The sequence below is a fragment of the Syngnathus acus genome, chromosome 1 (assembly GCF_901709675.1).
Source record: "Syngnathus acus chromosome 1, fSynAcu1.2, whole genome shotgun sequence".
Classification (NCBI taxonomy): Eukaryota; Metazoa; Chordata; class Actinopteri; order Syngnathiformes; family Syngnathidae; genus Syngnathus; species Syngnathus acus.
Genome location: NC_051087.1, coordinates 6,401,252 through 6,416,201, shown reverse-complemented (window position 1 = coordinate 6,416,201; position 14,950 = coordinate 6,401,252). Strand labels below are relative to the sequence as shown.

General features: G+C 43.6%; 1 protein-coding gene across 1 annotated transcript; it reads right to left on the bottom strand.

The window, feature by feature from the left end:
- Positions 1-169: 169 nt before the first annotated feature.
- Positions 170-11,774, bottom strand: klf3 (Kruppel-like factor 3 (basic)). The gene is made up of 6 exons (XM_037253109.1): positions 11,515-11,774; positions 5,520-5,580; positions 4,563-5,136; positions 4,172-4,319; positions 2,368-2,534; positions 170-2,014 (listed from the first exon to the last, which is right to left on the bottom strand). The coding sequence occupies exons 2-6, from the start codon at positions 5,559-5,561 to the stop codon at positions 1,833-1,835; spliced, it is 1,113 nt and encodes a 370-aa protein (XP_037109004.1). The 5' UTR covers positions 5,562-5,580; positions 11,515-11,774; the 3' UTR covers positions 170-1,832.
- Positions 11,775-14,950: the final 3,176 nt, after the last annotated feature.

The following is a 14,950-nucleotide window of genomic DNA, read 5'->3' as shown; positions in this document are numbered from 1 at the left end:
TCAAATCTAATTCAATTGATCAACAATAATAGCACAAGGTTACTAATCTTTTTACAGTACTGTAGATATTTAGTGATTCTCCAAACCTACTCCTCAAATATTGATTCCATGGACTCATATTTTTGAATTACCGTAGAGCAAACAAACAGAACGCGCACAATTCTGAAAATAGTATCAATAAGTTTATTAAATGGTATGAATATTCTGTTTTAAAAGAAATTGCAGACAGATCTGTACAGTTATGTTCACAGTTTAACACATTCCCTTTGAATTACCAAAATAGATTAAAAAGAGATAAGGTTCATGATAGACACAACATTGCAGAAATGTGTAATATTTTTCATTATTATGAGTATCAAAATCATGCTTAATAAAAACCTGTATTTGCCCTTTCAGTCTAACAATTATAAAATATAAATGAATATAATATATATTACAACTTATATTTGCAGACACAAAAGCCTTTACAAGCAAAAAACTGAAAAATGCTGATCTGTTGAGCCGCTACATTCGAGTATGTTTAGTTTATGAGTGGATAAATGTATCCCTTTGGGAATGCTGTTTTGAATTTTAAAGTGCACACTGCATGGAGACATGAACACACAGAAATTGTTTTTCTCTTTGTTCTCTGGCGGCTGTAAAGAAGGACTAGCCAAATGAGAGAAAACTGGAATTATTTTGGAATGTAGAAATATTGAAAGCAAACAAGTTCTGTTCGGTTCCTTGCCTTAAACGCCGACATTTTCCCAAATAAAAGTGTCTCAGGATAAAAACTTACATTTACATTGCATCACAACCCTTTCAAACAGACCATAATATAAATATACTGTGCTGTATAAGCTTGATAAAGAAATGAGAGATTTTGCTGCACTCAATATCATGTCCTCACCGAAACAGTAATGCCCCAAGTGCAGCAATCTTCACATTTCTGAATAAAATCCATCAAAATACTTTCTAACCCAGATTAAGTGCATCTTTCTTGCATTGTGTTCCATTAAAGTGTGCACATAAGAGAAGGCATTGTTCAAGCTTTTAGAAGCAGATGAGGTGTGTGCTGTTTCAATTTGGGGATTAGCATTGGCTGAGTTAGACACATTGCTGACAAATACGTGTGATGTGATACAATGTGGAAATTTCACATTTCATTGGCCCTTGAAGGCAATTTAAAAAAAGTGTTACCTTTGACTAAAATTGATTCATATGTGTGTGGAAAGTACTGAACATTTGGTCCATAACTTTGTTATCCAGTTTAAGGTCCATGTACTCACTAGTAAGACAATGACGTGCTCTAGTAGCATGTTGAATTTATGCCCAAAGGTAGTGATAGGAAATGAAACTTCCAATTTGCTTCATGAAACAATTGCTGTATTTTTTGAGTCCTCTAGATGGTACTCTCAGTTGAACAATCAAAAAATACAACTGGTTCATGAAGCAAATTTGAAGCTTCATTTTGCCATCACCCGTTTACTTGTACATGGACCCAAAGGTGGATATCAAGGCCTACAGAATAAATGTCCAACGGGCTTTCCATATGTGTGTTTTGTAAAGCCACAAGGGGGAAGCACTCTCAAACCAGCTGAGATGTTGCAATCCATTTGAAAAGAGAAAATGTCTAGATCCCTAAATTGGAATGGCAACACGCGGTGAATGATTCGAAGGTCCGTATGAGTAGCAGTAGGATCCCAGCTCATATTCAGGTCAAAGAGGTGAAAGCGTCAAAGCTTGCCCATTGGAGTCCAATATTTATACCCCACTCTCCCCAAAGTCAAAGTGGTATAGTCCAACGTTGAATTCAACACCAGGTTTTAATCAAGTTGTCCTGAGCTGGCGTTTCACACCAGTAGGTGGCGCTTTTTGTGCAAGGCCAAGTGGTCGGAGCGGGAAAAGCTGCGCTCGCAGTCGGGACACTGGAAAGGTTTGACTCCCGTGTGCTTGCGAAAGTGTCGGGTCAGCTCATCCGACCGGGCGAACTTCCACGTGCAGCCTTCCCACATGCACTTGTACGGTTTCTCACCTGCATGAGCACACAAACACGTTCACGGTTCAAAGAAAGAAAAAATGCTTGAGCAGTTCTGTAGCAGAATCAAATGCATAGTTTGTCAAGCTTCACTGAGCCAAGGTACGCACTTCACATTGCAAAAATCTCACAGCTACTTCCTGAGCCCTTTTAACCCCCTTCGCTAGCCAAAACAGCAGCATTGCTATTTGCATCCATCTTTATGCTTTAATGGGCTGTGTAACCTATTTGTTCTGTCCAGTTATTGACAACTAGCTGCATTTTATGATTGTGGTTGTAATTCTCAGTGGTACTGCCGTGCAATGTATACTTTTTTTAGTCCAAGGAACCCACAAAGTGAAGTATCTGACCTGTGTGCGTCCTGCGGTGCGCTTTGAGGTGCGAACTCTTTGTGTAGACTTTGTTGCAACCGGAAAAATCGCAGCGGTGGATTCTTCTCTTCTTCAGTGAGTCTGGAGATTCAGCGGGGAGAGGATGCTGAGCGGCAGAATGGACAATAACTGACGGGTTGTTGCCCCTGAAAGCCCAGTGAGAAGAGAATGGATCATGTTAGAGGTTCAACCAGCAGGAGGCGTCTGTGTCATCATCGTCTTTGCGAGATGTTGAAATCACACAAGTGAACTGTTATTTTGGCAGCGGCAGTAACCCTCCCGCGCAATAATAACGTTGAAAAACAACTCCAGCTTTTTCCAGTTCACCACACCTATTGGTTTTGTTTCATCACTTTTTTGTCTGAATAGTCTAAAAATAGGCCAAGTACTGTGCTAAAGTCAACTACATTCGTTGATTAACGAGAAAGGGGCAATCATAAGGATTAAGTTTATTAATAATAATAATTTTTGAATTATTATTGTTAAGTTCATTCAAATGTGGGTTCATAATTGAATATCTAAAAAAAACCTCCCCATCGTAACTTCTCCTGAAAGTTTTGGGGAGATTTACCAAACCGTTCCACCTATTTAAAATCCTACTTGAGATACTGTGTAGCACTCATTCCGATGAAAAATACAGAAAAATAATATTTTGGTGGCACAAAACTGCTCACACACATCAAGTCTCATCAGATTTGATGACAGCTCCCTGATGTTACACACTGACTGAACTTTTTTTTTTTAACACTCGCGTGTATGAGGACGTGTGAGTACGTGTGTGTGTGTGTGCATATGTACATGTGTATACAGCGGTGTGATAAAGTGGTGGTTGAAAGCAGACGCAAGGTGTTGAAATATGAATCTTTCACATCGGTCCACTGCAAAGGAATGTTTAGTTGCGCACAACACACACACGCACAGGCACACACACACACACACATACATACACACACAGTGGGGAGCCAAAATGACCTATATTTTGTGAGGTGATGACAGCACTGGCCACACCCACAGCCACACTCGGCACATTGACATTCATCTTCCCAACCGCTTATCCTCGATGACTTCCAAACTATGCCAACAACTACCTGACGACACTTGCCCATTAAATGGCGGATGAAAGGCCGAGGAATAAGCACAGATGAGCGATAGGAGAAGCAGAAGAATAGATGTGGGGCCTGCAGATGCCAGACGACGAGCGCTAAAAAAACACAGGAAGCGAAAAGGAGGGGGGAGGTTGTTACGAAAGACAGAACAGGAAGTGGAAGAGTGGCGGCGACAGGATTCGGATGGCTGATGTAAACTTGTAAAGCTGCCTCGCCGCATGGAGACTCATACCGAACGACCTCGGTGCCTGGAAGTTCAATAATAAATGGTGCAGCAAAAGAATTTGGAATATCCATTGTATCACCTGTTCACATCCATAATCGTTTGAAGAATAAACTTCTCCTACAAAAACGTTTGCCATCATGTACAATATTACGGTTGCATAATTAAACAAACACATTAATCGACCTGCAACATCTTAATGTTGCTTTTATTGTTGAGCTTGATTTTGTTGAAATACCTCCTCAATGCTGCACTTTGTATTTCTTTGTATCCATCCATCGTCAATATAATCAAATGAAACAATAATGTTCTACAATATGTTTTCCCTCATGTTTTTGTGCCCATGTATGTTTGTATGATAGCAGATTTAACAAGTAACCATTCTAATACTTTTATTTCTTTCGCCAGAGCACAAAAAAATGATTAAGTATGGTTGTACAAGTGTAAAACTTACTCAAATCCGTGTGGTATCCTGATGACCGATGACTTCATGTCGTGGCTGCTGTGGTGCTCATGGATGAGCTCAGGACGAGGCTCGGTTTTGATGAGCTTGTGCAAAATGTGGGCATCGCCCCGCCCATCCAATGACTTTGTGGATTGAACTATGCACAAAGTCAAAGTCAAGTCTCTCGCCAGGGTTACAGTTAACACAAGTCTAATTTAAGAAATTGAGATATAAACATGTTCTGAAATGACAAATGTGATTATTGTGATTTGATTTGTGACATGATTTTGTCGTTGTTTTTGTTTTGCAGGAAGCAAAATAGAAAATACATGAAAAAATGACTGTGTGCATTTTGTTTTGGAGTCTTTTGAAGAAACAAAAGCAACAATTGAGGGCTCACCTGTTTTGTGCTCTCTGCTCCGATGGTGATGACGATGATGGTGATGATGGTCCTCGTCTGTCGTAAGAGGTGGGCTCACCATTATGGGCTGGTGCAAGTGGAGAGGGGAGGGGTACAGGACAGACAGAGGCACCATGACTGGAGACACCATGACCCCCGAGCTCTGGATGACGCCCGAGCCCGCGCCCATCATAGGAGCCACCATGCTGGGATACGACAGCGAGGTGGTGTGCGGCGGGAGATTGTGGGACGGCGAGGGGTGCCGCTGGGTCAATTGGGGGGAGCAGCGCGGGGAGACGCGGCTGGCAGTGCTGAAAGGGGACGGCGGTGTGCTTCGTGAGGAGGCCGGTGAAGAGGCGGACGAGCAGTGAGGGGAGGACGAGGTGGAGGTGGCGGAGGAGGACGAGCGCTTGCTCACAGACAGATCAACAGGCTCCAGCTGGGCATGTGATGGGTTGCTGGCAGCATGAGACTGAGCGAGGGCCTGCATGTGGCTGTGGTGGTAGAGGTGGGCCGGATGGGAGAAGATGACGCCGTACGGCTCCGGCGTTTTCACTAGCGATGAGTAGAATGACTGTGAAAGAAAAGAGGAGAGGATGCAGGAGAAGGGAAAGGGGACAAAAGAGCAAAGATGAACATTTCCGCTCATGCCGGCGAAAACAAGCTTCTACCTCCCAAACAAATACAGGCCGCCAAGAAACGTCAGCACAGCTTTGCTTGGGAATGTCTGTCAGAACCGGTGTTGATTAGCCTCCTGAATGACGGCGTGCGTGGCCATTGTATGCAAATGGCCACTGTACTGCAGCGTACTGTTTGTCCAGGAAGAGTCGGAATGTGGGAACTGGGCTGTCTCGACACGTAGCATGAGTGCGGGTCGCTATGTGCTGACTACATGGCATCAAAACATGCTCAGGCATGAGACACGCACACACACACACATACATACATGTGGCTTACCGTCTCCATGTCTGTCTTCAGGGGGTAATCATACATCAACATGGCTGCAATGGCCGAAATCCTATAAAGCATAACACACAGCATGCTTAGCATCAAAAAAGGAAAAGATATGACATTTAATATTATATGAGCAGAACGGTGGACGGACGAATGGTTCTAAGGTTGGGGGTTCAAATCTGGGAGTCCAGTTTAGAATTTATTTGACTTGATCATCCTCATAATTTCCCAAAATAAGTTTCTTAGATGCAATTAAAATATTGTGTTTAATTCCCCAACTTAAATTTTTTTTGTCAGTTTAACTTGAAATTTTGAGTTCAACTGACTTCCTTTCTATGGAAGATATAATCTAATGGATATGAAATATAACTTTATTTTCATGCTGTAGACATAAATATGAAATGCATTCAGAAGAGATGAAGATCAAACTTGACAGTTATTTTTCTACTAGGTAAAATGAAAGCATTATATATTATTACTCTTTTAATAATATAAGAGTTATATTTAAACTCTGATGGCTTCTGGTCAATTCTGCTGTTTATGGATCTTGTTTATTAACCTATTTGCTGTATCCTCTTCCTCTCAAAGTTTTTAACAACTCGCAAACACCAGTTCCTTTCTTAGTTTGCTCCACCGCCAGCATCCATTGTAATGGAGACACACACACACACAAACACCAGGTGTAACCACAATGGCTATTCCTCAATAAGTGTGTGTGTATTCACTAGAGCCTTTAGCTAACATGACCTGTACTGAGAGAATTTACCTTAAAGCAGTTGTGTGTGCGTGTGTGTGTTTGCGTGTGTGCATGTGCGTGACTCGATCAAAGTCGACAGTCAGGAGACAAGTTAGCCTTTAATTATTAACAAATGGGACACAAGAACACAGGCCCTCACGCCCTTCCAAAACAGACACACGCAAACAGACACACCGGGAGTCCAGATGGCCAACAGACCAATGGGAGAGCGGGAGGCTTTGCCCGCCGGGTCAGGAAGGGTGTGAACATGACGACAGAGGACTCGCCCATGGCGCGGCTCCACAGAAACACAAAAGAACGAGCAGTCAGGTGTGGCCGGCGTGCGTGCATGCGTGGCTCTGCGTTCTAAAGCGGGTTTGTATTGTGTTGGAGTTCAACTGCAGGTCAAGCAGTTGTGCTTTTGTGCTTGCCAATCAGGTGACGTTAGGAGCACAAACAGACGTTTTGCGGCGTAGGCAACAGCTTCTCCCCTTCCGACTGTTTGGACAACGCTCAGGCCTACTGTGATTTCAGCAATGAGGAAATAGTTTCATGCCAACAATACATATGCTCCTTTTTATGTTTTGCTGGCTGTTTTCATACAAGCACAGATATGGAAACGCTATGTTGCAGAAAAAAAAATCACTTTGGTTGAACCCTTTTATATAACTAACGACGTAAATATTAGGATACTTTCAAGCTTCCCCCCGGGGGAAAAAAGGGCTGTAAAATATCGCACACTTCTTTCTGGAAAGATTTTTTGCCAGTTTTTGTGTCACTGACACTGGCCTTGGTTGACATTGGTTTTTGATGGCCTCAAGGTATCGTCCAACCTATCTTTCAATGTGACATAAAGTGACAGTGTGTCAAGCTGTTCCCAAAATTACAGTGGCAAAATCTCTCCCGAGCGCTCTAAATTCCTGAAACTCCTCAAAAGACAGTCAAACATTTCCCCTCACATTTCATGTCCTCCGAGATTGATTTATGCTCAGAGAGTTCAATCTTCTTGTCAGAACATGCAGCAAGGCACACAACAAATTGATGATGGCAGATATGAGGCCACACACAGATGCTCACTTTTCTGCATATTATTTTCATTTATTAAGGTAAGAGTCTTTAGGTCCAAAGATACTGAAGTAATTTAAATGTAAATTGTTAATATTGATTATGATCATCTTCGAGAACACGTGGTAGGTTACTGCTTGATGAGGGACAATCTTTTCTCTAAGGATGTATCAAAAAGCAGACCCGTCTGAAAAAGGGAAGTGGACAATTTGATACATGCAAGATTTGAACCATGCAACATTAAGTGAAAGTGACAGTCAGCCTGGAAAGCCTACAAAATAATAACATCCAAAAGAATTGTTTGGTAATATTTGTGTCTCAGAGTCACATGTAAGGAACATTTAAAGAGATTCAGCAATTAAGGTTAGCCAAGAAATGCTGAAGTAGGAGGTAACATTCACACTTGCCACCACATATTGGCCCCTCTTGCGCAATCTAATGGGGCTTTGAAAATGGAATACTGCTTGACCTACAACTTGTCGAGTTGAAATGCGCTATACAAATAAAGCTACCTTGCCTTGCCACATTTAAAGTGAATTTTCCCATTGGAAATAGAATTTATCTGTTCCTGGTGCCAACACTTACAGGCTGTGACATTTGAACATTCTTCACTGTTAGTCTAAAGAGACAATAGGCAATCTTAACACTGACAAGTGAGGGGAGGGGGCCAAAATATTCCAAACAGATCTAAACCACAATTACAACCACAAGAATTAACACATTGCTAAATGGATGCCTTTCTGAGGGTGTCAATAAAAACACAACATTATTTGCGATTCAACTCTTCAACTAGAGATCATAGGTCTGTGCATGGGTAACTAATTTGCTCGGCTGACCTAGTTTTATTGTCGGGCATTGTATAAAGCAGGCTTTTTGCGTGCGGCTCAAGTTGACCTGCTGGAAATTATACAACACAAAGCACACTCGAAGCTGAGGTGCCAGTGTGTGCTGCACCTACTTTGTAAATAAAAGTCGACTACCTGTGCACTCTTGATGTGTGTGTTTGTGCATGTAGAGTGTGGTTGGCAAATATTGTCCTTTTAGGTCAGCGGCGCTACTGTGTGCCCAACCTTGCAAGACCACTTTAACTTCATCTCTTCTCGAAACTTGTCTTCTTCTCCACCGCTCGCTTCCTATCTATCGGCACCGCACGCTCTCCTCTTTCCTCTCGCTCCATGAATGATAAAGAACAACATGACTGAGGGGGGAAAATATTGTGGCTTGGAGTCCCTGGCTACCGACTTAACCACACGCGTGCACATACGCACACACTTGCATGCATGCACACAACCGCACACAACCACACACCACGTTTCTGCTTGCTCAACAGAATACACACATTAAATCACTAAAAGCTTAAATTATAACAGACATGAACACATGCTCATGCGTGCACACACACAGACATAGACACACACGCGTGCATACACGCACAGGGGGCTTTGCGCGTGCACGCTCTAATGGCAAAACTGCTGGAGATGATGAGATCACCAGAGAGAGCGCAAACCTCCAGACGACAGCTTTGTCCAAGAAACACGCCACAACTCACATTTCTCCACATTCTTTTTCGTCTTCTCAGTCTTTACGGACTCATTTCCACTCTGAGCTCATTCCTACTTTACCCCCCCCTCCTCCAATCCACCCCTCTTAGCCTTACGGGACGGAAATGATTAGCGCCGACTGATTAGAATGCTAACTGCATGATTCATCAAGGTGATGAGGTAATATCAGAGGTGTTTTCATTTACACCACCATGTAGTTGAACTTTGATGTTTATATGCCAACAACCTGGTCAAGATTTTATTGATATTCATTCATCTTCCGAAACGGTGTTGCCAAAATGATCAACGAAGTGATTACCAACAGACACTGCCAGGCCAGTAGGTGGCGACTTACTGCTGCATGTAGTGCCCTTGTAGGAAATATGTACTTCTCCGGTGGCTTCTCCTGTGTTCAGCCGTTAAGGTTTTGACAGTGACATACTTCTGCATGCCCAAACATTTAACAGAGAACGGTTAGTAGCACATACATGGAAACAGTAAGTTTTGACATAAATGTTTACTAGTATTTCTTTAAAGTCCATGGACGTGTTTTCAGATTCCCACTGTCACGTTCAAATTCCGATAGATGACATGCACCGATGAGCTTGCCCTCCATCATTATGATCATCTCCATTATTAACCCTGTTCATCATCACTCCAGTGCTCATTCACACTAGCACAGAGCCCATCTCTTGCACGAGAGTCTCTGGAGAGCCAGACACAAGGAGGCCATCAGTCAGGAAAGATGAACCAAAATCTATCATTACACACACGCGCGCACACACACTAAAAGACATGCTACAGCTGACATACGAAGACACCGTACACTCGGCGGAAAGGTGAAGCTTTCCAGAGAACAGCGGAAGCCCTTGCACTGTTATTATTTCCACACGGCGTGATGGGTTGAGGGCGCTAAAGAAGAGAGGGGAGCCAGAGAAAGAGAAGGGAACAAGGGGAGGGAGGTGGGGGGGCTGCTGCTGGGGGCCTGTGGTTTCCTGTCTCACTGCCCCCCGAAAAAAAAACACTTCACCTCCCTACCTAAATAATAGGAGAAGGCGAATGGAAGAAAAACAGAAAACAGCCGCACTAACCTAAACTATGTCAAACTGGAAGAAACAAGGAAGCAAATATGACAAAACCTCAATGAACCTCAAGGGGGGTGGTGTGTGTGCGTGTAGAAGAGTGCGAGTGTGTGTCTGTTGTGTGTGCTTGTGGGAGGCGGGAAGAGACAGATCCGGTGGTTGAGACGCAGGGCTTGTGTAACAGCCTGTTCGCGTTTCGTTTTACGGCCCGTCTGCGTGTGCTCACCTCTTCGGCTTCTTCGCAGAGGAAGACCAACTATCCAGCAGCCACCAGTTTAATGTTTAGCTCTTGTGCTCCACAAGACGTGCCCTTTGAGCAGTGTGTGTGTGTGTGTGTGCACTCTTACGCATTTTGTTCCACCAGATAACATCAGCATGTTGATTCAGGGAAAGAGGCGCAGGGGTGGGTGGATGTATTGGGGGTGGTGGAGGTGGGGGGGTTGGCCCTTGAGACAAACTAGTGTCCAAATAATCATAAATAACTTTCCTTAAAGCTTCCACCAGTGCTCACAAAGGACGATGAAGTCAGACAAAGAAGCTGAGGTTGCCCCCGTTCCACTCATCCGCCCCCCCACGTCCACATCCCTTTCTCCTCCCTCGCTTTTCGCTCGTTGGCCTCTAAACAGGATGAGGGCTTCATATGCCAAGAGGAATGTGTGACGCAAGCCTCAGCCTTGAAACAAAGCACAGGAAACGTGGAGAGACACACAGCCAGGGGGATGGAGGGACGGGCCTCGATGAGAGGATGCAGGGGGTAACGCAGCGCATCAGGTGTGACTCACACACCTGTCACCCCCACTCTGTCTACATTACTAGCTTTGGCATGATAATCACCTCAAATGGCATCATTAAAGAGCCTCATGCTTTCCAGCACACTCTGAACAATTAGGGCAGGAAAGTGAGGGATCGAACAGGGAAACCTTAAGTCGCAGGACACAGTTGCACCCACAGGTCTAAACTGCATTTCAAACAACTGCCGAGGCATATCTGTAATTGACATCTTTGAATATTTGCTGTTGTTATACACAAATGTAAATGTACTAAATATTCTTGAGAATTAATAGATCATACAGACTGAATAAATGGAATCACACACTTGACTTCAAAGGGTCCACTGGTACATCCTGGGAATCAAACTTACGGTCCTTCACCCCATGTGCGCATTCGCAACCAATTGTCGACATTTGCATTCCATTACAAAACGTCCCATAAGAAGCTACACAGTATTTTAATTTTGACACCATACGCCAGGAATGGATCCTACAACCATTTGGTCCCCCCCCTTGTAATCACTTATCACATTTAGGACAAATGCGCACACGCTACATTCCGGGAATCGAACCATAATAATATATTTTTTCCCCCAGTCTAATATTAAACAGCGTACTTTTCAATGTGTAAGACAGACCAAAACCAGACAAAAGTGTCGTTTAAAGATAATTCCATGCCTCGCGAATAAATAAATGCTATAATTATAATTAATATGTCACTAAACTTTCTTCAGTGTGTCAACGAGGCAAACCAACAGTGTCAACCCTTTTGTTTTTTTCGTTATTGAATGATGTTCAACTCACCTTTCAGACGAAGCAGGAGCCGTCTATTTGCTGGAGATACTTGGAACGACTTTCTCCGCTTTAGTCCGCTACAAAGTGATTCAACTGCGGCGTCACTGACATGAGAACAAGTCCGTCAACTCCGCGCGGTGGTGTCGACGCGCTGAGGGCGACAACTTCCCTAACTTAACGAAATCCACTGACTTACACTTTGTGTGTCTGTCAGTGTGTGTGTCTTCGATGTGTCGTGTAGAAACTGCTGCTGTCACATGATCCACACTGTGTTTTCTCCGTGGGGTCGGGCCGCTGGGCGGGACCGAGGCGGGGTGGTCCAAGCGATGTGCGTGCGCGCGCGCTCTGTTATTTTAACATTGTAGCGGACCTTGGGACCAGTAGTTGTGTGTCTTTTACATCATATTGTCTTTGTAGCTTTGATGACTTGTGTTTTGTCTCACTTGTTGGCAGTCAGTCATGGAATAAAGATTTATTCCTTACTTCTGCCACAACATGATTTATGGGAAATGATTTCTACTTTTATTGCAATATCAAATATGGGAGCACATTCAAACTCACACTGTAAGGATTAGAACTGTGAAGATGTGCAAACCACTTTCTGCCCAGCTGTTATGTCCACCGTTCCATTTTCTATAAGTTTCTGAATTACATCAAGTTCATTTTGTGCAAGTCAAATTACAGTCAAGGAGTTTTAACTCCAGCATGTCGGCCATTTTTATGGTAGAGACTATTTGCATCCATCCATCCATTTTCTGAACCGCTTAGTCCCCACGGGGGTCGCGGGAGTGCTGGAGCCGATCCCAGCCGTCATCGGGCAGTAGGCGGGGGACACCCTGAACCGGTTGCCAGCCAATCGCAGGGCACACAGAGACAAACAACCATTTGCACTCGCACTCACACCTAGGGACAATTTGGAGTCTTCAATCAGTCTGCACTTGAAAAATAATTTTGAAGTCTTAAAACAACCACACTTTTAATGCATTTAGCTAATTGTTTTAGTTCCACAGTGCACCTGCTAAGATGTTATCAGCTCATCCTGTGATAAATTAATGGTTAATTTTGAGCTATCACCGGTTGATTATAGTTCTCTTTTCTTTTCTGCCCTGGTTGCAAGTCTCATCACATTAGTTTTAGAGGACGGGTGTATTCTGTGATTGGCTCACAGGTAGAGAGACACTCATAAATGTCACATCATGAGAAATTCTTACCTCTTTAATCTTAATCAAATTGACCTACCTTGAGTGTTTACCCCAAATATTAGACAACATCAGTTATTCAAACACTATGACGTTGGCATCTGTCATCACAGCTCTGTACGTGATGACCGTGCAGACCTGAGATTACAGGAGCTTTTCAACTCTAAACATACATTGGTGTGGCCTCAGTCAGTATGATAAGTGAAGCATTACATGAGAAGAATGAAAAGAGGGAAGGCTTGCAGTGCAGGATGAAGTGCTGCCATTGGAAAGGGGTTTCTGTGTCAAACGTGACTCAGACGGAACACAATGTACCACACTTCAAAGTACACAAAAAGCCTAAAGGGACTTGAAAGAACATCATACAAGTTTCCAAATTATGCTTAAAAAAATAGATTTATATCACGACTGCTACTTCTTTCTCTGGCTTTGATTTAAACTACAGGTGTCAAACTCAAGGCCAGTGTGCCAGAACCGGCCTCCTCATTATTTTACGAGATCCACAAAAGCTTGCTCCAATTCTTGCATAATGTCTGATTAAAACTAGCAATAAAAATGATAAATAAATGATTATGTAATACAGGAATAAGAAATTGGCTGGCAGTGGTCCCGTCATTGATTCCCCCCAAAAGATAAAACATTGGGGGGAATTATAAACATATTCCCTCTATCTCGCCGTCTCCAACTGCCTGCAGACGATCTTGCTGGTGATGCCAGTGAGCCTAGCAAATTTGTACATCACTACTTGCACGTTCACTCTTATGTGACTGTTAGTTGACAATTATTTGAGTGCAGCGACAAAAATCCCGTCAGGTGGCCTTTGTCCGGCGCCACTCCCAGCCGCTCGCTCAATTTGCTGTTCAAACATGATGGTTACTCTGCAAAGTGGTCTGGCCTTCTGCTAAAAAGCAGCACATGCACACCGACAGACAAACAAGCACAACCTACCATTACGTACCTTGAATTCTAACTCCATCGACATCACACTCCCATTGTGTTCATCTACTTTCCTCATTTAAATATGAATAAGGAAATCGCTCATGCATCGTAATATTAGTGATGATTTGTGATTTTGTAGTTTTGCTGTAAGATGTTTTGAATGCGTGAGATATCTGTCTGTCTATATATATATATATAAATAGATACATTTGTTTGAGTGTGTGTGTGTTGTGTTGTGTGTGTGTGTGTGTGTACTGGGTGGCGTCTCACTGAATCGCCTCCCCGCCCTGTGGGGAGTAGCGCTTCCTCCTCAGTCTTCAGAAATAACTAACAGACAGCTTTATTGTGTAAGAAACCTGCCTGCTGTCAGTCACAATCTCTCGGGGGCAGAACACTTATTTGTTTTGTATTTGTCGAAGCTCATTAAGAAAGGGCGTGATGCACTTTATGATTCAAGGAAGCTAACACAAGAAACAAAGCGAGGCAGAAACAAAGGCAAGCACTGATGGCTTTGTACGACATGTCCACGTTTCCTGTTACCCAAATGTCACAATTCCTCAGATCCAAGCTGCCAAACAGTAGGCAGCGCCAATTCTTGGCCTGACCAACTTTGGAGATTAGTTTGCACTGGCGTGACATAAGTGCGGGCAGGCCCCAATGACACACAGAAACCCAACATCGACAGGCCAAGTAAACCCTCGGTAGCGCCGTGAGCCAAGTAGACCAAAGAGCTGGTGCCATGACACCTTGGCTGCCTTCTGGAGAGGGTCGAGTTAAACGGCCGGGTAGGGGGGGGGCACAGTGACAACACCGGCAGACATCTGCATCCTCTATTTTTGTCTTTTTCACATTGTGTCATCATCTGCCGGGTTGAAAAAAGTAATTTATAAAGTATTTTACAAAGGAGGTAGTAGAAAATAAAAAGTAGATAAATAAATACACAAGAAGTACTATTCGACTTGAGTACGGTAAAAAGGTTTTTGTACTATTTCGTCACATGGAGGTTCCAGATTTCAGTTACTATACAGGAAACGCTAGAACCTGTGAAGACTCAAATCTCAGGTTTGTAGACTTATCACGATGGGGAAAAAACACACGCACACACACGCTCAAAGAACCCCCCCCCCCCCCCCTTCTCCTTCCTGGCTAGTTACAGATGTGAATAAGTGACAAGTGGAGTCCTGGTTACACCCTGGCTCCGAGGAAGGGTGGAGAAGAAAGAGAGAGACATTTTGTGGACGCTGGATGTGCTGACAGGACACAGGCGGTCACGCCCAAACTGTGGCGCCTGACCTTCGCCGACAAGT